Raw genomic sequence first — 23,540 nt, 5'->3', positions numbered from 1 at the left:
ATACAACTCCAAGAGTTCCAAAAACACAGAGCAGACCTGAAACTGTGTAGAACAAACCTACCAGGTTGTTTAGGTTTTGTTTCCTACCTATCACTGGCTCTGGCCCTGCCTCCAAATGCGTTAATGAGCTGTAAGAAATAAGGTAAAAGGAGCTTTTTTTTTTTTTTTGTCATTTTAACCTTAATCTGTTCTGAACTATAATTTTGTCCATTTTATTTTCTTATGTTGGTACTTTTGTATACAAATAAATGTTACTGCCTGGCCGGAGTGCTCAGTGATTGGGTGCCAATCCAGGCACCAGGAGGTCGTCTGATTCCGGTCAGGGCACATGCCAGGGTTGTGGGCTCAGTTCCTGGTAGGGGGTATGCAGAAGGCAGCCAATGGATGTTTTGCTCTCACATTTATGTTTCTCTCTCTAAAAATCAATTTTTTAAAAAATCTTTTTAAAAAAGAAAGGAAATTAACACCTAATTCCATTACGCAGTATTACCCTTCTTTAATTCTTTAATTCTATGCATGTATACTATTTACGTGTGTATGCATGTGCAAGAAATCAAAGAAATTATATTCTTATTTTAACCTTCCTTTTCTTACTCAATATATTATAAACATCTGTTCATATCATTACATAGTTCTCTGCTATATCATTTTTTATTTATTTTTGCTATATCATTTTAATGCCTACATGTTATTCTCTAGTATAAACTACAATAATATTTATTTATATCCCTTGTTGCCATAGATTAGGTTGTTTCTAATCTTTCTCAATTGTAAATAAATGACTAACATCCTTATTACTAAATCTTGGCATATACCCACAATTATTTGAGAGTGTTTTAAAGTTTTTATTTTATTCATGTTATGATAATTGTTGAATGTCTTCCGTATGCAAAGCTATGTTAATAGCAGAGGTAAAATGATAAATAAAACAACTGAGGACATATGGGTAGGTAAATAAGTAGAGATTACTTACTACAGGTGCTAATCGAGACAACTGTGACCAGACTTGGTTATGTTATTGGTCATTTGGGCACATACGTACTTCTCTTGTTTTTGCATTTTTTTTCTTTTCCCTCAGTTTCCTGATAAAATTTCTTAAATAAATTGCTATCTTTTGTGGTCTAAACAGGGTGCTTTCTTTCCCACCAGATTATAAGCTCCATGATATAAAAGGTATGTCTTGGTAACTCTATGTCCACAGCACTTAGTAAGAGTACATTTCCTACATTCGACAGTCCTGCCCATCTTTCCCTATACCATCTCGTCTTTCCATGGAACTTAAACTTCCAACCATGCAATTGTCCAGAAGAATCTTACAGGGTCCCTTAAAGTGAGTCCGAAAACCTTAGCCATAGGAGCAGACCAGAAAGTATGGCACTGACAGCATAATTGCATTGGTGACTAAGACACATCCTCATAAAAGGTACAATGTTAAGCTTTGTACCTGGAGTGATTCATTTTGTATTTCTGAAGAAGAAGAAAAGTAAGATGGGGGTGTGGGCATAATTCCAAATGGATTTTAAAAGCTTCTAATTTAAAAAGTTGGGGAGCTATTCCCTCAGACTTTAGTAGATGATCTTATACATTTCCTTCTTAAATATAACAGTAATCATAATCCAAATACACAGAATCCACTTGGGGAAATCTCTTTCTTTTTTTTTTTATCTTAACCCAAGGATATGTTTTTATTTTAGAGAGAGAAGGAAGGGAAGAAAGGACAGGGAGAGAGAGAGAGACAGAGGCAGAGGGAGAGGGAGAGAAACATCGATGTGAGAGAAGAACATCGAGATTGGTTGCCTCCCATACACACCTCACCCTAGGATTGCACCCACAACCCAGATATGTGCCCTAACTGGGAATTGAACCTGAAACATTTTGGTTTATGGACAACAGTCCAACCAACTAAGCCACCCTACCAGAGCTGGGGAAACCTTTTAAAATAAACTTTGCCATTAATTGAATTTATATTATTCCTAAAACTGATTTACTGAGCTGTTTATATTTCTACCTCAGCTAAAAGCAGCTTGGTAATATAGCTTCCAAACCGTTGACTTGAACCTTCTAGCCTTTCAAGGCTTAAAGGACTGAAAAATTCCCATATTAAGAAAAGGGTTCTGGGAGAAGGGAGGGTGCCGGGACGGGGGCCTGCGGTAGAAGCCTTTGAGCCTGACCGGAGCCGGGTCTGGGGCAGGCTGCCATCTGGGCGGGCATGCGCGGCTGAGGCTATGACTCAGCCCAGCACGGATGTGCTATCGGTCCAACTGGGGGCGCCTCCGACCCTCTCGCCCAAGCCCGGCGGCCCGCGCACGCGTGGCCCGAGGGGCGGTCACACCCTAACTTAGGTCAGACCTAAAGGAACTTCTTCAACTCCTAGCGGGTCGCTCCGAGTGGAAGACCGCTGGGTGCCCGATGATGTTCTCCTCCCGCTCGGTCGGCCGTGGCGCTAGTCCTCCTCGCTCGCAGCAGAGAGCACAAAGCTCCTGTGTTCCCGAATGCTTGGATGCAAACGACAAGCTCAAAACTAAACACTAGGATGACAGTTTCTGGATTTTATAACTGTCTGAACTCAAAACTCCGATGTAGAGCCCTAACTGGGTGACTGGCCCCTCTCGGTTTCTCCTGCTTCAGTGATGATTCTTCATGGCAACGGAAAATATTCTTCACCACCAGTCCGTACACTGCCTCTTTAATGCAGGAAGCCACGTTAACTTTGGTACCTCATTATGTGACCATTATCTGGAGAGAGGCCTGTTAAAGAGACAACAGACTGACGAATCTCCGAGGGAAGGTGCCGGGGTCCAACCCCAGCAGGTCCAGGGGTTCCCGGGGGCGTAGACGGAGTCGGCGAAGAAGGAGTGACGCGGGGACGGCGTTCAGTTGATCAGCAGCCTGGCCAGGATCTCCAGCCAGGTTCTGGTCTCGATCTCCAGAGAGGTTCTGCTTGGGCTCTCCAGAGAGGTTCTGTCCAGGTACTCCAGTCAGGTTCAGTCACCAGGTTCTGGTCAGGTTCTCTTGCCAATTTCTGTAGTCAGGTTCAGATGCTGGGGTCCATCTTCTGTCTCTAGAGAACGTTCTGTGTAGGTTCTGTGCCTAGGCTCTGTCTCTCTTGGTCCTGTCTTCCAAGCCCTGTGTTCTAAGTTCTGTGTCTTTCTGTCTTCTGAATTCTGTCTGTTGTTGTCTTGTTGCATCTGTATTTATACCAGTTGATTCCAATCCTATCAATCTCTATTCCAAAGGTTAGGGCGTTTCTTATCTCCATTCCAGGGAGTAAAGATTATGTAGCTTAAGCATTATTGTTCATAGTTAAAATGATTAATTACCTGCCTGGCACTTACTTAAGGGGTTTTATCCCCTCCCTAACTTCAGGGGAAAATCCCTACCTGGGGATTCAACCTTTCTCGGAGAGGTGACCTCGGTTAAAACACACAGCGCTAAGGGGAGCAAACATATTAAGAACAGTATGCCATATATGCCAGGTCCTTAAAACAGCAAGCATGGACCGGCTCCCGGCAGGAAGGTGGGAGGGAGAGAGATTAACCAAAGAACTTACATACATAAATACATAACCCATGGACACAGACAATATTTTGGTGAAGGCCTGGGGAGAGGCAGGAGAGGGGTGGAGGAGGCCCATGGGAGGAGGAGGGGATATCTGTAATACTTTCAACAATAAAGATACATTTTTAAAAAGGAAAAAAAAAAAAAGAAAAGAAAAGGGTTCCCCACTCTGGAACATTGCCATCACAGAAGCTTGCCCCACTCTAGTCATGCTGGGCTTTCTTGGCTCTGTCCTAGATGGTGTTTTGGATTTGAATTGCCTATTCCTGCTGCTGCCAATTTGTGAAGCTGCCTCTTCACGTTAAAGCATGAACAGAAGGGTAATAAGCACTGAGATAGCAAATTGAATTTTTATAAAACTGGCACATGTAGCAGGAATTATCAAGATAGACTTAACAGTACAGTGATTATTTGGGCAAAGCCCAGTGCCTTACACCTTCCAATTTGTGAATAAAACATATGCTAACTTGCTATAGCTTACCCAATGTTCTAAAAGTGGAAATTTCTAATTAACAGGGGGAATTTTGTCTGAATTTAATTGGTTCTTGTCATCTTTATAAACTGCCTACTTCCCTTTTCTGTTCAAAATGCAAGGTATTCATTTTCACTTCAACATAATAGATTCCTTTCCTGACCATTTATCAGCAGAAGTCCCTGATTTTCTATTGGTTAACCAAAAATATTCTTTCTACTTGAACAAGCATGTGTTTAATAACAAAAGATTCTTCCCACTCTCGGTGACAAACTTTTTTAGTGGCTATTACAGTTGACTTTCTTAATCCTTGAGAGTTGATGTTATTGATTCTTCTAAGAATAACCTCCAGTTTTTACTGTACTTATAGAATTTCTTACCGACCCCCATTAAAGTAATACCTTCCAAAAATCTTTTCCTAATTATTCCATACCAGATTTAATCATTATGTTCCACTCAATATTTATATAATATCTCCTTATATGCAGTTTACTGTAGTGTTAATTAACATAATTGAATTCAGTCAGTGATATTAATTTCATTGCTAATTTCACTCATTTTCCTAAATTTTGCCATGTTTTCTGTACTAGCTTGTAAACTTAAGGTAGAGACCATGCTTCCTTCTCTCTTTATATGACTCCATGGTGCCTAAATACCCAGTGGGACTGGAGAAAGACTAACTGATGGCAATATGGAGTATGCAGCTTGATTTCATACGTGAAGTAGACACCAAAAAATATTTGTTTTAAGGAATTTATCCTTGACCCCTAAAAAAATTAATATATGTCCTGAACTATTTTTGTTGTTATCTTGGTATAATAAACTGCTATTATTCCTTAATTTCCAATCTCAGAATTTTTTCTAACTCTCCCACTGTCTCTTCACTCATCTTAAAATGATATAGCTCACAGTTGGTATAACAGATGAAACAGGAAACTAATTAGCAGCTGTTGTCCATCTGTGTGTTTATATTAAATATTTAAAAATAAAAGTGCATTTGCATTCTGAATGCTCTGTCTGAAATCCATAAAATCTAAACGTGGGTAAAAAACTCTATCTTGGTTTTGAATTTTATAGTAGACTTCATGGTAAAGAAAAGAAAACTATGCCAGAATCAGGATTTTGGTAATTTAAAGCAGATACAAATTTTAAAAAGGAAAAAAGCCTGAACTGAAAGTGAGTCTCCAAAGCCTACTGCAAAGATATCATTGATATATTCCTTCACAGAGACTGATTCATACATAAAGTTTTGAGAAAGCCACATTCATTCTCTGATAGATGAGTTATACTTCTGCTTTCTCTTTTATCTGCCTTTCTTTTAAGTTTAAGCTTCTTTGACATCTGATTAAGTTAGAATTCTAGGGGTACTGTTGTTATTATCAGTAACCATATCCCAGATTGAAGGTGAATGTTAGAGCTTTGCAAAGAAAAAATGCTGTTTGTTTTTTTTTTAATGCAAGTCAAATAGATGTTCTTGATGTTCAAAAAGTGAAAGGGAGAAAAGTATAATATACAAGATGATTATTATATTGCAATACTCTAGTCCATTCTGCCCTCTATGCTCCAGTCTATGTACTAGTATGAAGAGAAAATAGTTGCTGTATTTATATAAATTTCATTATTTCCATATAATCACAGTATGTTAGAATTGAAAGGAACGTCTGATGTTAGCTAGTCAAATCTTTCACTTTTGGAGGTGTTAGAGAAAATTCCTAACTAGCCATCCGGTTTTTGTTTGATGCTTTTAGTGAGAAAGATCTTATTTGCCTCATGAGGTAGCACATTTTATTGTTGGATGGCTCTTATGATAAGGATTTTTTCCATTTCACTGAGCCAGTCTTTATCCCTGTTTCTTCCATCCATTAGTCCTAATTCTGCCCTCTGGAGCAATACCAAATAAATTGACTCCCTATTATATATGACAAGCTTTCAAAGAAAGTACTATTTATGTCTATATAAATATTAAATAGTATCTTCTCTTCCATCCACAGACAATATTATTGCCCATAATATTATTACAGTTGTAATAATTGTACACTATTCATTCCCAAATCTGTGGAGAGATGGCATAGAGGCCAGGGTTTGTTCAGTTCATTTTTTGAGTTCCTACAATGTGTAGAGATTTGGAGAGGCAATCAAGGAGCCTAGATAAATGAGACCCTGTCTTGAGAGGCAGTCATATATTACTAGAGGCCCGGTGCATGAAAATTCATGCACTGGAAGGGGGGTCCCTCAGCCCAGCCTGCCCCCTCTCATAGTCCAGGAGCCCTCAGGGGTGGGAGGTGACCCAGCGATCAGGGGAAGGCGATGCCCCATCACACCTCTGCCGCTGCTGTTGCCGTCAGTGCAAGCCTTGGGCGGCCCTGGTTACCTGAGCCTCGGGCGGCCCTAGGCAGCTGGGGGATGAGGGGACTGGTGGTCTCAGAAGGCAGGCCTTGTTGTGCGCCTGCCGCCCAGCATGGCAGAAGGGACTGGGCACCGCCATCTTGTGGTTATGGGCACCGCCATCTTTGAGGGTGTGGCAGTCAATTAGCATATTCCCTCCTTATTGGCTGTGGGCACCGCCATCTTTGAGGGCAGGCGGTCAATTAGCATATTCCCTCTTTACTAGATAGGATTGTGTCATCTTCATAAATTTTACTTTTTCCAACTTGTTGCTTCTCTTTATTCTTTTTAGTTCTTTTACTTGAAATTTCACTTTGACATTAATATACCACTCCTACTTTTTTGCTTATTTACATTTGCCTCCTGGTATCTTTTTGCCCTACCCTTACTTTCAGTCTTTCATCTTCAAGTGTATCTCTTGTAAATAACATTCAAATGGGATTTGAGCTAAAGAGAAAAAACCCTCAATCTTGCATCTTCCTTAAGTTACTGTAACCCTGATCCTGGCATAAAGTTTATTTTGCTTTATCATACCATGAAGTTTGCTATAAAAACATCCCTTGATGTTTTTCTTTCTTTTCTGTTTATATTTATCTTAAACTTTATGTTTACTATTTATACAGCTTTATTATTTCTTCACTATCCCCCTCATGATTTCCTTCCAATTTCTAATATTCATAATCAAATATATATTTCTCCACTATTATATTTTTAAAGGATGCTAAATGTATCCCTCCTATAAGACATCCCCATTTCTTCTATGCACCCCCTACACCAGTGAGACCTTTAGAATACTTCCCCAATCTCCTCTGACACCATCAACTTTTTGGTAGTATTGCGCAACCATGCTCTTAATTATAGGCTATTAAGTTTTCTTTTGTAGTATATCTCTCTAATTTCTAGGGAAATCCACATATAGTACATATATTATAATTCCTCAGTTTATTTAATCATTGTATATTAGATTTAGCTATATAGTTCTATAAATATGTGTGTGGCTCACTAGCATTTCCTCTTTCCTTGCCCTATCTTGAGATCTCTGATCTGATTTATTTTTTCAGAACATTACTTATTAATTTATTATCTGAATTTTTGCATTTTCACAAATATCATTCTTCTATCCTGATGGGTGAATGCTCTCTGACTGGATATACGATTTGGTAGCGGCAAGCCTTTTTTCTCAGAATATGTTGATGTTAATCTTCTGTTTTATAATTTTTGGTATTGTAGGTAAGAAATTCAAAGCCAATATTCTCTTTTTAGTAAATCAAATCTTACTGTCTGGCAGCTTGTAAGATTTTCTCTTTATTCTTGAAATTACACAATTTTACCAGGACATTTATATATATAAATATATTCAACCTTGCCTAGAACTCAGTAAATCTTTAATGTTGTAAGTCAATCTCCATTAGTGCTTTAATTGTTTGTTATTGTTAAAATTATATACTTCCTGGAGTAGTTTTATTTCACAATGCACTAGCTATCCTAAATAGTATGCTTACTCTTCCACATCCCATTGCTAGTTCTAAAATTGCTGGTATTTTCCTTATCTACTGAGAGATCTATTTGCCCTCAGCCCTCAGGAAGCTGCTACAATACTGAGGACCTGATGGGAATGGAGTTGTAGTAGAAAAGAGGACCACAAGTGGTAAAAGGCACGGAAGTCACAACTCCTGAATTGGCAAAGCTGCAGTGGCAAGCTGCCACTCTTCTGTTAAAGTAGGAGGGGAAAAAAAGCCTTTGTGCTCCCTGGACATTTAGTTGTAAAAGTTTGGGCTTTCCCAGCCTTTCAGGATAGGGCAGTGTGGGTAATTTTTAGGTAGACTTCCAGGTCAGCTTAAAAATGATACCTTCCGAGACACAGCTGATTCTCATAGCCACTTGGCCTGGAGGTCAAACCTTCCCTGGTATTAGCTACAACAATCAAGGTTTAACTATAAGACTGCGAACAAAGACCACTAGGAGGTGCACCAAGGAAGCATAACAAAATGCGGAGACAAAGAAACAGGACAAAATTGTCAATGGAAGATACAGAGTTCAGAACCACACTTTTAAGGTCTCTCAAGAACTGTTTAGAAGCCGCCGATAAACTTAATGAGATCTACAACAAAACTAATGAGACCCTCGATGTTATATTGGGGAAACAACTAGAAATTAAGCATACACGGACTGAAATAACGAATATTATACAGACTCCCGACAGCAGACCAGAGGAGCGCTGGAATCAAGTCAATGATTTGAAATGCGAGGAAGCAAAAAACACCCAAACGGAAAAGCAAAATGAAAAAAGAATCCAAAAATGCGAGGATAGTGTAAGGAGCCTCTGGGACAGCTTCAAGCGTACCAACATCAGAATTATAGGGGTGCCAGAAGATGAGAGAGAGCAAGATATTGAAAACCTATTTGAAGAAATAATGACAGAAAACTTCCCCCACCTGGTGAAAGAAATGGACTTACAGGTCCAAGAAGCGCGGAGAACCCCAAACAAAAGGAATCCAAAGAGGACCACACCAAGACACATCATAATTAAAATGCCAAGAGCAAAAGATAAAGAGAGAATCTTAAAAGCAGCAAGAGAAAGACAGTCAGTTACCTACAAGGGAATACCCATACGACTGTCAGCTGATTTCTCAACAGAAATTTTGCAGGCCAGAAGAGAGTGGCAAGAAATATTCAAAGTGATGAATACCAAGAACCTACAACCAAGATTACTTTATCCAGCAAAGCTATCATTCAGAACGGAAGGTCAGATAAAGAGCTTCACAGATAAGGAAAAGCTAAAGGAGTTCATCACCACCAAACCAGGATTATATGAAATGCTGAAAGGTATCCTTTAAGAAGAGGAAGAGGAAGAAAAAGGTAAAGATACAAATTATGAACAACAAATATGCATCTATCAACAAGTGAATCTAAGAATCAAGTGAATAAATAATTTGATGAACAGAATGAACTGGTGATTATAATAGAATCAGGGACATAGAAAGGGAATGGACTGACTATTCTTGGGGGGGAAAGGGGTGTGAGAGATGCGGGAAGAGACTGGACAAAAATCGTGCACCTATGGATGAGGACAGTGGGTGGGGAGTGAGGGCGGAGGGTGGGGCGGGAACTGGGAGGAGGGGAGTTATGGGGGGGGAAAGAGGAACAAATGTAATAATCTGAACAATAAAGATTTAATTTAAAAAAAAGTAAAAAAAAAAATGATACCTTCCAGGTCAACTTAAAAATGATACCTTGAAGCTAAATGGATCCCAATTAGCTTTAAGTGCTTTATGTCAGTGAATGTTAGAGACAGAAAGGATCTAGTCTAAATGTTCTCATATTGCAAATAAGAATAATGAGACCCCAAAATGATATTAGTTTTTCAGTCATCTCAACAGTAGAGACAAAATTGGATTCTAGACCTTGTGACACTTAGGCCTTCAATTAACCCTTCTATTTTCTGTCACCTAGTATTTAAATTTTTAGCATTTAGTATTAAAACAACTCTCTTATAGAATACTTTCATATATTTGGCACTCTAAGAGAACAATGGATAGGTACTTAATTTAAATGAAAATGGATATAAAGTGTTAGTAAATTAAGATTAATACTGGTATTTGATTTATTTTTAAATAAACGATTAATCATCGTCCAAATCTAATTAAAACTGTGATTGTTACTGAAGGCAGAATTAAATGATATCATAATATCTCTTTAAGATCTGCTGCTCTTTGAGAGAAGGGATGCTACTCATATATACCTAGGCCAGTGGTCGGCAAACTGCGGCTCATGAGCCACATGCGGCTCTTTGGCCCCTTGAGTGTGGCTCTTCCACAAAATACCATGTGTGGGCGTGCATGTACAGTGCAATTGAAACTTCGTGGCCCAAGCGCAGAAGTCAGTATTTTGTGGAAGAGCCACACTCAAGGGGCCAAAAAGCCACATGTAGCTCGCGAGCCGCTGTTTGCTGACCACTGACCTAGGAGGCTTTATCTTACATCCCCTTTGTGGCAATGGTGAAAAGATGTCTCAAAATTTTAAAGTACAAATTATTGTTCAATCATCACTATTTGGCATACACAAATACCTCATCATTTCCCCTTATTATGTTACCCTGTTAGAGAAAAAAGAAGAAAACCCTGTGAAAGTACCAGTAGCCACTACTTCTGCTCATAATTCTTTCTCCATAATAAGAGTTATGCTCCTGTCGGGCAGAGACCCTTTAATTCCTACTTTGTACAGAATATAGTGCTGTGCTCAGGTTAACGCCTACTCAGTGAATAAACATGGTTTAGTTTAAAGTGGGCACTATATCTAAAACCTTTTCCTTGTGTATTAATGTGTTTGTCTTTGTTTTTTCCAGCCCAGATGACTTACTCAATGCCTTGAATGAGGGTATCAGTCGTGCTGATGTCATCATCACATCAGGGGGTGTGTCCATGGGGGAAAAGGTATGAAAAATGGGGATCATGGAAATTTATCCACTATAATATCTTTGCATGCAGTTGATTAACTGTGCTCTGGTAGTGCTCTGGGGTATACGAGACCCCCACAAAGCTAAAAATCCATGGGGCTTCAGAAATTTCTGGGCATACAGAAAAGAATGCTGTCTAGATCAGAGAGCTTACCTCAGAAGCAGCATTGAAAGTCCCACAATTTGCATTATGGTTTCGATCTCCCCCTGGAGATTTCTAGTTTTTTGCTCAATCAACCTTAGTACATTACGACTTCTTTTATATGTAACTAGTGGCCTGTTGCAGGAAGATTCCTGTAAGAATAGGGCTTCCTGCGGCCGCCCCACTTGCTTCCCTCCCGTCTCCGCCACCCCGCATGCTTCCCTCCTGTCTCCGCCGCCCCGCTTGCTTCCCTCCCATCTCTGCAACCCCCCCCCCTTGCTTCTCCACAGCTTCTCTCCCTTCTGCAGCACTTAGCTTCCTTCTATGCTGTCTTCAGTCTTTGCTCTGTGTCTGTGTATGCAAATTAACTGCCATCTTTGTTGGGTTGGTTTGCATAGTTGCTCTGATTGGCTGGTGGGCATAGCGGAGTGATGACCAATTTGTATGTTTCTCTTTTATTAGTGTAGATATTTACTTCTAAGTTAAAACTCCAAGATCCTTCCTTCTACCTAAATTTAAATTACAGATGACCTTGCCACCCCCCTCCCTCATATTTCAAACCTGGTTGCCCACAAGGTAAAAAGAGAAGATTAGGTATTCCTTTGCCCCACTTGAAAAATAGTCATAATCATAATAATGATGAAAATAAAATACAAGCATGGATATAAATATATATATATATATATATATATATATATATATATGTTGGATTTTATAAGACTAAGTATATTTGCATATGGTATATGCTTACCCCTATAAAATTACAATTTGAATATCTCAGTATCATTAAATTTATATATATGTCTAAATGAAATGTGTTGGTCCATGATTATTATTGGGTCCATTGAATAATGTTATAAAAGTGAAATATTCTTTACTACGATAACCAATTTTATGTTTGGCACAATAACATTTCAGATCACAAAATAATTTGCAAATGTATAATCCCTTTCCATGTTTTTTTTTTAAATCTCATATTAATGACTGAACTGAAAATTATAAAAATATTGTCATAATAGCAACTTTTGCTAAAATCATATTTTCCAAGAGCTTGATTTTTTTTTTAGCAAGACCTTATGTATATGATTGTTCTTGGTCCCTGCACTCACTAGCTATAAAGCTGCCTTAATCCTTAACCTGACTCTTTGGACAGTGAATTCTATAGGCTCTGAGAACAAATGTCAGAATACAGTAGCCTGAACAAAGAATACCTGCTTTCATTCCCAACTTTAGTTTTAGAGCAGCCGTGGGCAAACTACGGCCCGCAGGCCGGATCTGGCCTGTTCGGCTATTCTATCCGGCCGGCGGAGCCGAAAGAGCAGAGGGTTCTCTTGCTCTCCCCTCCGCTCCTTCGCCAGCAGCAGTGTTAACATGGCAACGTCGGAAACACAGCCGCAGCTCCTTCTTCTGAGTCCAGTTTAAGAACCCATTGTGGCCCTCGAGTCAAAAAGTTTGCCCACCCCTGTTTTAGAATGTTTAAGAATAGCAATTCAGATGCTAAAGCCAATGAAGAAAAAGAGGGGATATCAGTCCAAGACTACCATCGCAAATGACATTCAAGAGCAAAGCTATTAAAATGTAGGTAGGTATTCTCCTTATAGCAGACAGTTTGCTGGGTTAGTCTTCTTTCAAGTCTCCTAGCAGTCTTCAATCCTCGGTATAGCAAATTACTGCAGACCTCCTGAGATCACAAAGGCTAGGGCTAAAGTCTGCATTATAGTAGACCTATAATGTCTGTTTTTATTATCATCAAACTGCCTGTGGTGTTTCGAGTATCACAAGAGCAATCCTGAAGTTGAGTACTTAAATATTAAATTTGTAATTCCCAGGGAGTGTGTCATGTATAACTTATCTTGGTTATTAATGAACTTAATTGTAGGACAATAATTATTTGTCAGACCTAAAATTTGTCTTTCCTAATACTTCTGAAGAGGCAACAAGTTTATAACTAACAAAGATGTCATTTATCCTAGGGATACCCTCACAATTAAAGAGAGCCAATATAGTAAGGCCTGTTAGTTTTCTTTATAAAGGAGCCAATGAAAAATGACTCTTTCAGATAAAATCTCTCCTCACTGCTACCTCCCCCTGCTTGATACAGACTTTTTCAAGAGTTTTTATTTTTATAAAAATTGAAAGTTTCAGATAAACAGAATCTGCTTTTTGTCCTGAAAACTAAAGAATTATATGAATTACTATAAATATTCTACAACCTTCAAGATTGTAAAATAATTCAAAAACAATGAATGGTGCAGATAACCAAGAAGAATATACTTAACCTGGACACCCAGTAATTTTATTTATTGTATTTTATTGCCTATTTAACAGTCTCTTAAGTTTTCCTAATAATGTCTCCATTACCTCATCTGATCAAAATAATCACAGATAGTTTTGATCACACAAAAAAAGGGTGGTCTCACAGGCTTACCCTAATTATTTAGCAGCAAGACTATTAATTAATAATATAGGCCTTCTTGAATTTGTTGCAAATTTAGAGTTAAACAGCAATAGAATATTAAAACTAATCAACAATATTCTGAACAAATAAACACAGTAAAATTTTTCCTTATCATTTTATTCAGCCCTATATCATTCTTGCTCTGCTAGATCTTGGGTTAGCAGTCTGCTTTCATGAAACCATCTGCTTCCATTCTAAAGAGTCCTAGGATTCCTGACTCAGTTCACTGGTACTGTATAAAAGTTACCTAAGCTCTATCTAAGCCTGTACCCAAGACTATTCTTTGAAGTGTCAGTATTTCAAAGTTTCTCTGACATTCCTCCCTAGTATTCTGAATCTGTCTTTGTTGCAGACACAAACTATTGACTGTAGCTTATAGCCGAGCCTACTGCAAGCATCAGAGTAAAACAGAAACTCCATAGATAGCAGATACTTAATGGCTGTGCATCATTTGATGCTGTAATCAATAATATCAGAATAGAAGATAAGTAAAATTCTCTATTGGGATACAGTATCAAATTTTTTCTTTTTTTAAATATATTTATTGATTTCAGAGAGGAAGGGAGAGAGAGGAATGACAAAATGAAGAATTTTACTAGAAAACTAGAATCTACTCATAAGAATTAAATGAAAATTTTAGAAAAGGGATGAAAAAAGGCATAAAAGACATATGGGATATGGTGAAAGGTCTAACATATATGTAATAGGAGTCCAGAAGGAAAGGAGAAAGAGTAAGAAAAAGCAATATGTAAGAAGTATTGGCAAAGAGTTTTCCCAAATCAATAAAAGATATCAAGTCAGAGGAGAAACTAAGATGGCGGCATAGGGAAACACCGAAATTGCTGCCTCCTACAACAACTTCAAAACACAATAAACAGACAAAACGGACATCATCCAGAACTTACAGGAAGGCTGGCGGAGTGGACATTCTACAACTAGAAGGAAGGAGAAAAGCACACTGAGGGTCAGGAGCTGCGGAAGTAAAGTGCAAAGGTACGGAGGCTCGTGTGCGTGGAAAGGGGCTGGTACCTGAGGACGCAGCTGTCTTTTTTAATTGGGAGGGAGTCACAAGCTCCCGACTGCTCTGAACTCCGGTTCCGGGAAGTCTCTGGGGACCCAGGACTCATACGGGGAGAAACTGGACTGTCTGGCAGCGGGCAGAACTCGGAACTTGAGGGCGGCTTTCCCTCAGAGGTGCTTGCAGCAATTGGATTGTCGGGACACTGAGACGTGCGTGGCCCCTAAGGGCAGGGCTGAGAATCCGCCATAGTTCCTTGCTCCACCCTTTGATTCCCTGAGACCCCGCCCCACCCAGGCTGCGGCAGAGGCTTTTGCATATGAATGCCCTGGCCCTTTGCAACCTGAAAATTACCTAACAAATTGCAGCTGGGCCACAGACCCAGAACTTCCAAGAGAAGGCCCAAGGCCCCACAGCAGCTTGCATTGCTTCACAGCTGGGCCTCATCAGGGCACCTCCAAACTCCAAAAAAGGAAGGGGAATCTGCAGTTCTCTTCATAGCTTCTGCTGGGTAACCTCCAAGAGCCAGTGTACCCAGTGGTCAGAGGGGGACCATCCGGATTACAACTCCTCAGATCCATAAGGGACACACCCAGGGGGCAGACTCAGTGAGCACCAAAGCCCCACTGAAGCAAGTCTTGCCCCAGAAGGGTGTCTTCAGCACAGAAGTTCTCCCACTGCAGACACAGCCGATTCTCACTGCCAATTGGCCTGGAGGTCAATTTCTCCCAGTGATCCTACAACAACCAAGGCATAACTACAACAAGACTGTGCACAAAGCCCACAAGGGGGTGCACCAAGAGTGTCCACCTCAGGTAACTGGGGAGGCTGAGCCACTGGGCCCTACAGGACACCTAGCACACAAAACCACTTTATCAACACAGGGAAGCATAAAAAATGTGGAGACAAAGAAACAGGTCACAAATGACAGAAATGGAGGAAAGCAACGACTGGATATAGAGTTCAAAACCACGTTTATAAGGTTTTTCAAGAATTTTATGGAAACTGCCGATAAATTTAGTGAGACTCTCAAGAAATCTAGTGAGACCCTCGAGGATATGAAAAAGGACCAACTAGAAATTAAGCATACACTGACTAAAATAAAGAATAATATACAGAGATCCAGCAGCAGACAAGAGGATCCCAAGAATCAAGTCAAAGATTTGAAATACAAAGAAACAAAAAATACCCAACCGAAAAAGAAAAAAGATTTCAAAAGATATGAAAAAGGACCAACTAGAAATTAAGCATACACTGACTAAAATAAAGAATAATATACAGAGATCCAGCAGCAGACAAGAGGATCCCAAGAATCAAGTCAAAGATTTGAAATACAAAGAAACAAAAAATACCCAACCGAAAAAGAAAAAAGATTCCAAAAATGTGAAGATAGTGTAAGGAGCCTCTGGGACAACTTCAAGCGTACCAACATCAGAATTATAGGGATGCCAGAAGAAGAGAGAGGGCAAGATATTGAAAACCTATTTGAAGAAATAATGACAGAAAACTTCCCCTACCTGGTGAAAGAAATAGACTTACAAGTCCAGGAAGCACAGAGAACCCCAAACAAAAGGAACCCAAAGAGGACCACACCAAGACACATCATAATTAAAATGCCAAGAGCAAAAGACAAAGAGAGAATCTTAAAAGCAGCAAGAGAAAGAAACCCAGTTACCTACAAGTGAGTACCCATACAACTGTCAGCTGATTTCTCAACAGAAACCATGCAGGCCAGAAGAGAGTGGCAAGAAATATTCAAAGTGATGAATAGCAAGAACCTACAACCAAGATTACTTTATCCAGCAAAGCTATCATTCAGAATTGAAGGTCAGATAAAGAGCTTCACAGATAAGAAAAAGCTAAAGGAGTTCATCACCACAAAACCAGCATTATATGAAATGCTCAAAGGTATTCTTTAAGAAGAGGAAGAAGAAAACGGAACTCTTACCATTTGCCACAGCATGGATGGAACTGGAGAGCGGATAAATACCACATGATCTCACTCATTTGTGGAATATAATGAACAACATAAACTGATGAACAAAGACTGATCCAGAGACGGTGAGGCATTGATTGGACTGTCAGGCTTTGGAGGGAAGGTAGGGGAGGGTGGGGGTAAGGGGGAAAGAACAACCAAAGGACTTATATGCAAGCATATAGGCCTAACCACCAATGGACATGGACAATGGGGGGGTGAGGGCATGAGTGGGGGGGGGCGGGTAGGGGGTAACATGGGGATAAGGACACATATGTAATATCTTAATTAAAAAAAAATATATATATATATATAAAAGATATCAAGTCAGAAATTCAAGGAGCTCTGCTAATCTTAATCAGTATAAATTGGAAGAAACCATCCTTAAATAATTATAGCAAAACTATTGAAAGCCAGGACAAAGAGAAAATCTTACCAAAGGACATATTTCCTTCAAAAAACCAACAGTAAAACAGAAATGATTTAACCGGAAACGATGATACTCAGAAACACTGGAATGGCATTTATAAAATGCTAAAAGAAAATAACTGCCTCTGAGGAACTGTGTATTCAGCAAAAATTTCCTTCAAAAATTAAGATAGGGATATTTTTAGTCAAACAAAAACTGAGCAGACCTATACTAAAGCAAGTTTTTTAGGCAGAAAGATTATGGAAGCATGGAAATGCAGAAAGGACTGAAAAGCAAAAAGGAAAAAGGAAAGGGTTAATATGTACGTAAATGTAAATGAGTGTTGATTATATAAAATAATAATACCTTGAAAGGTTTAAAATATATATAAAGTCCAGCTGGTGTGACTTAGTGGTTGAGCATCAACCCATGAACCAGGAGGTCGCAGTTCTATTTCCAGTCAGGGCACATGCCCATGTTGCAGGCTCGATCCCCAATGGGGGACATGCAGGGGACAGTCAATGGATGATTCTCTCTCATCATTGATGTTTATAGCCCTCTCTCTCTCTCCCTTCCTCTCTCTGAAATCAATAAAAAACACATATAATAAATAAATATAAATATAAAAAGCATTATCTCTTTTGTTCAAGACTGTACCTAGATTGGTACTTAGCATATCACAAGTGCTCAATAGATATTTATTGAATGAATGACTGACTGAGGAATGAATATTTGTCTTACACAGTCAACTTCACTAAAAGAAGGTGTTTTTTTATTTTAATCTTATAAATTCATTTTATCTTCATCTTGAAAGTCTGGTATTCAGATGTCTGAAAATAAAGCGATTCTTTTTCATATTTGCAGGACTATCTCAAGCAGGTGCTGGACATTGACCTTCATGCTCAGATCCATTTTGGCAGGGTGTTTATGAAGCCAGGGTAAGAAAATAATCTTGTTATCTCATATATGGGCTTGGTTTGGCTTGCTTTAACTAACAAAGCTTTAAATGCTTTCTTCTTATATAGTCTATGATGGATTACCTATTTTAATAGAAGAAATATTATAGTAATAGAATTCTTTGCACAAGTGCAGCTCCTATCTGAAATGGGTATTTTTTTTAATATTTTTTATTGATTAAGATATTACATATGTGTACCCTCTATCCCCCCCCCCCCCCCCCCCGCTCATCCCCTCACCCCCCCGTTGTCCGTGTCCATTGGTTAGGCCTATATGCTTGCATATAAGTCCTTTGGTTGATCTTTCCCCCTTGCCCCCACCCTCCCCTACCTTCCCTCCAAGGCCCGACAGTCCAATCAATGCCTCTCCATCTCTGGATCAGTCCTTGTTCATCAGTTTATGTTGTTCATTATATTCCACAAATGAGTGAGACTGAAATGGGTATTCATCTTCCTTATGAATCACTGAGTTTAGTATAAAAAAAACAAAGCAAGTTACCAAACCTTTTTCCCTTTAATTCCCATGTCTAGCTCCTGCTTTCTCTTTTTCTATTTCTCTCCATACTGATTCTTTTTCTCTCTTTAAAAACATTTCAGTATGAAAATTCTCAAACATACACATAAGTAGGAAGTATAGTGAAGCCCCCATGAACCCGTCACCTAGCTTCTGTAACTATCAACATTTTTTCATAATTGCTTCATCAGCCCATTCCACACTTTGTTGGGGGGACAAAGGGCTAGATTAAAGCAAATTCTAGACATGTCATTTTTATATATATCTCAAATAATAACAACAGCAGCAGTATCTTCTTATGTAAGTAATCACAGTGGTATTGCCTCGCCTAACAAATAAGAATACCTTAACATCTAATACCCTGATCATATTCAGAATTCTCCTATGTGTTAAGAAAAATAATGCCTTCTTATAATTGTTTCGTTTGCATTAGGATTCAAGTCAGTGCACTCATTGTATTTGGCTGTTAAAGAACATTTACTGTCCCCCTCCTTTTTTGTCATGCCATTGACTTGTTGAGGAAACTGAATGAATCATTTGTCCTAAACAAATGGATTGGGCTGATTGTGTTTGTGGTGGTATTTAATTTGTTACACTCTCTCCAGGATATTCTGTAGACTGGAAGTTAGGTCTAGTGGCTTGATTAGATGAAGATTCAACTTTTTTTCCTTTGCAAGAATACTTAATAAGTAGTATTTTATATTGCTTCTTACTACCTCCTAGGAGGAAAAAAAGAATAACCAAATACTAAGATCTTGCACATATCCTAAAAACTAATAACTCCCTAAGGAAGGACTGATGGAAGCTCTATAATCAATTGTAAATCTTTAAAGAATATCAAACATTGGTGTTGATGAAATATGTGTGGCCATGTCTTCAAGCAGTTGTTTACCTATTCAGACCCTGCTACTCTGTAAACCTTTGGTTCCCTATTCAAAGGCTCAGTGTGTGGGTGAGCATTCCAGCACCACCTCCATGCCATCAGGGACAATAACAATAATGCTGTAGTTCAGAATTATACTCTGATGGGTGCTCATGTGAACCCCAAGAGAGAGTAGAGGTGAGACTTACAGTTAGGAGCTGTGGGAACTATTATCATATTCCAGAAGCCTTTTTTAAGTGTCCCTAACCTTTGTAATCTCCCTGATTTATTGGGTACTCATGTCAGTTCTAGGATAGCGATCAGGCTTTGCCTCCATGATTTTGCCATTTAAGTATGAAGTTAAGATTATCCCTAAAGTTTTCTTCCCAACTTGCTAGAACTTAAAATTCTTGGCATTTTAATTCTGTAGTTACGCCAATATGGCTGCTACTGACAAGGTTTTTTTATTATTGAAATTGTTGGATTTGGATCATTCTTATTAGGAATATTTTATCTTAAGTAAATGTTGCTATGGTGTGGGTGCACAGGCTTTTTCTTTTCCTTTCCCTAAGGGCCATACAAATTTGATTAGAAAACAGAGGACATCTCAAAAGTATGTCAGTGTGCTTCTCACTAACCCCAAAAATTAAATCAGTTATTTCCTTTGCAGTGAGAAAAAAGCTGGCATTACTTGCCCTCACCGCTGGAACACAATTATTTGTGTAATATATGTTTAAATTAATCTCAGCACCTGTGATGTATAATTTTAGCACTCTTTTTATTTTCAGTCTTTTATTTACCACTTCCTTCAACTTTGGGACTTCACCAGTTCCCTTAAAGTCATAACCCCTGTGACTTCACTCATTGTTCTGTTACATTCTCATCTCAGGAGGGGAATTGAACAGTAAGTGTTGAGTTCCAAGGAAATGGTTTCCCAGAGCTTAAAAAGACTTCACAGTCTAGCAATAGGACACTCATGACAGCAATGCATGATAACAAAATGTTTTGTTGTAATGGAATCTTTTTTAAATTAGTGCCTTTAGATAAATCATAGTACCTGTCTGCAAGATGCAAGATGATTTGAATTGGCTTTAAATATAGTAGATGGAAGGTATTATGCACTCCCTCCTCACTCTTATTATGCATGTCAGTTTGCTATAGTAAAGTGGTTTAGATTTTTAAATGAGCTTCCTTTACTTGGCCAGAATTTTACACTTGTCTAAAGGTAAGATTTTAAAGATAATTGCTGCCTAATAGTACAAGAACAAATATAAAACCTCAAAACACTTTAGTCTTGCTCTTCTAGCATACAGTGCATTTAGAATGTAACTAACCTCTTTCATTTTAAACACAGAGGTACTAATAAAAAAGCATTTGGATTATTATCAACCAGATCTACCAATCACAATTTTATGAGTCATCTACAGTGAACATAGCTGTTTTCGAGAATGCATCTTGGAAATTATTTTCATCATACAGTAACAATCATTGCCAAATAACCTATCCATAAATCAATATGACAATCTAATCTCATCTTTCTAAACTACATCAAAGAATCAAAAAGTAAGCAAAAAAAAAGCCCTCAGAGTAGTCAAAAATAGATGTTATGAAGTCTATATACAGCATACCCTATATACAGAGCCTCATCAAGTTATGAGTCATACAGTTAGACAAAGCTTGGTTCAAATCTTTGTTTCCCTACTTAGTAGCTGAGTGATTTGGGGCATTGTTAATATCTCAGTTCCCTCATCTATAAAATGGGACGATAATTATCACCTCATGAGATTACTGTGAAAATTAAATGAAATAATAGATGTAGTTAATAGAACTTTTTAAAAATAGTAACTTTTATTATTGTTATTATCATTCCAACAATATAACTATCACTACTTTCTGGTTCACAAACCTAAGCAAGCTTTAAGGGTCGAGATGATGACAGTCTAACATTAAGGGAAGCCACAGAAAAACACTAGTTAAAAAAAAACAAAAAACGGATGCCCTGGCCAGTGGCTCGGCTGATTAGAGCATTGTCCCATACACCAAAAAAAGTTGCAGGTTTGATTCCTGGTCAGGGCACATACCTAGGGTTATGGGTTTGATACCTACCTGGTCGGGGTGCGTATGGGAGGCAACCAATGTTTCTCTCTCACATCTATGGTTTATAAGTGAAAAGAACACAAAATACCCTTGTGACCCAAAATCACTGTATTATAGAAGAGGAGACTACGTTAATAATAATGGCTGTAAATCATCAAAAAATATTATGACCCATTTTTGAAAGCCCAACCTGCAAAAACAGTAAAAATAAAACAAATTTGGGTGCTTAAAAAGGTAATTTTTCAAACTTATTAGGAAACTTCATCACTCCCTAAGGATTCTACATCACTCAAGTTTCATTAATACAATAAAAATTATAGCTGAAATTCTATGTAAAGGATAGGCAATAGAAAAAAATTACTATTCTTAACTTCCCACCTTCTCCATGCCACTCACACTTACCCCTCTCCATACCCCTCATGGTAAAGATTCATGTCAGAAACTTGAGAAAGTATAATATGGGAATTTTTAATATTATTATTGCTTTAATCATATTCTAGTCATGTTTTTTTAAATTTATTTTGACATTTCAAAACACGCCTTTCATAGGAGAGAAGTTCTTATGTTTAGTGCTGAGTACAGTTTTAAAGGGTTGAGAAATACTCCTTTTGAGCAATAGGCAGTTATCTGATAGGCATGTATTATGAGATAACCTTCTGATAATAAGAATGATTGCTATGAATCACCAGCAACAATAGTATAGACATTATTAGCTAGGTGGGTGGAGAAACTCCAGGACTTGGGATACTCTTCTATGACACTGGCAGGAAGGGAGAAAAGTAAGTTACAGAAAACCAAGGAGTTTGGTTACTTGGAAATAGTAGATGCTAAAAACAAATTAATTTACATGCTCTTAAAACACATCAGGATATAAAGATTTAAAGAATCAACAGAGAAGTATTTTTATATAACAAGCTTTCTATTAGAAGAACCACGTAACAAGAAAACTGGAGTACTGAATTTACCTGTTATACTACTTTACAGAACTAATAATCTTCTTTTTTTCTCTAGCCTGCCAACAACATTTGCAACTTTGGATATTGATGGTGTAAGAAAAATAATTTTTGCACTACCAGGTAAGAATAATTGAAACAGTTTATTTTACCTTTTCTGGAAAAAAAAATGACCAAAAATGATTTTGAATCCCAAGTGACCAGTCCCCTATCAGAGTACTTGATTTGGAATCTAAATGACCTGGGCTCAAGTCCCAGCTTTACTTACTTGATGAATCACTTAACCTCACTGAAGGTGTTTCTTCATCTATAAAATGGGGCTAATTACTACTTCACAGGGTTGGTGTGAAAGTCAAATTAGATAGTATATTTCACAGCACATTCCAAACCCTAAAATGATAACCAAGTATTAGCTGTCACTGGATCTTTCTGGGGCACCTGCTTTTCCTTATAGGAGATCGGTCAAAGTTAGCAGCCTAACCGTGTCCCACAACTTGAAGTATTGTGCTCGAGGGGCCAAAGGGCTGTGAACCACAATGCAAATGCTAGAACAAAAAATACACAATTGCTTTTGGTTTGGGCCAAATTTGGACCGTAGGGTGGGGGGTGAGCAACGTGGAAGGAGGGGCTACTAGTATTGGTGCTTCTCAGCCAAAATCCCAGGCATCATCAGTCTGACCATATCACTGTCCTCACACTCACTGCCAAGTGAGCAGAAACCCACAGGTTCAGATAGTGGTTGATTCAGCAGGGAAGGGGATGCGAATAACACTTTTTAATATGTTTCTGTATTTTCTAAAAAGCTAAGTGGTTCCGTTCACAAGGACTTTTAAATTCAGCTTTTTATCAATTTTTGGCTATGTATTTAAAGCCGTGCTTTTAAAGCCATTACTCATCTTGAAAAATTCTAAAGCAGTGGAGAAGTTTTGTATATCAGCTTGGTTTTATTTTCCAACTTTAACAAAATTATCCTCTAATCTGTAACAGTGTCCCATTCCCTCTTTTTTTGACACAGGTTCCTTCAGAAAATAACCTACTTATTTTTTTATAACCTACTTATTCCTTTGAGATATTTATTTGCTTTTTATATTAAATAAGTCTCAAAATAGAGATATACAGAAAAGAAAGAAAGCAGAAAAGATATAGGACTTAAAAATCATTTTTAAAGCCCCAAAGAATTTATAAGCAAAAAAAGAGATTAGATTTCTATCATATAGGAAATTTTAAGAGAGAGGACATGTAAGGAAAGTAGTCTTCAAGTTTTATCTGTAGTATAGAACTCCTT

The 23,540-nt window shown here is 38.3% G+C and overlaps 1 protein-coding gene across 11 annotated transcripts in view; it reads left to right on the top strand.

The window, feature by feature from the left end:
• Positions 1-23,540, top strand: part of GPHN (gephyrin) — a 444,048-nt gene that overhangs the window by 413,333 nt on the left and 7,175 nt on the right. For all 11 annotated transcript variants that reach the window (XM_059693242.1, XM_059693272.1, XM_059693252.1 and 8 more), the window contains 3 exons: positions 10,761-10,848; positions 17,738-17,811; positions 22,314-22,378. In XM_059693242.1, the coding sequence (XP_059549225.1) occupies positions 10,761-10,848; positions 17,738-17,811; positions 22,314-22,378 (227 nt within the window). The remainder of the gene's footprint in view (positions 1-10,760; positions 10,849-17,737; positions 17,812-22,313; positions 22,379-23,540) is intronic.

This window comes from Myotis daubentonii, chromosome 1 (genome assembly GCF_963259705.1).
Source record: "Myotis daubentonii chromosome 1, mMyoDau2.1, whole genome shotgun sequence".
In the NCBI taxonomy this organism is placed as follows: domain Eukaryota; kingdom Metazoa; phylum Chordata; class Mammalia; order Chiroptera; family Vespertilionidae; genus Myotis; species Myotis daubentonii.
The sequence above is the reverse complement of the archived record's forward strand: the minus strand, read 5'-3'. Positions and strand labels throughout refer to the sequence as shown.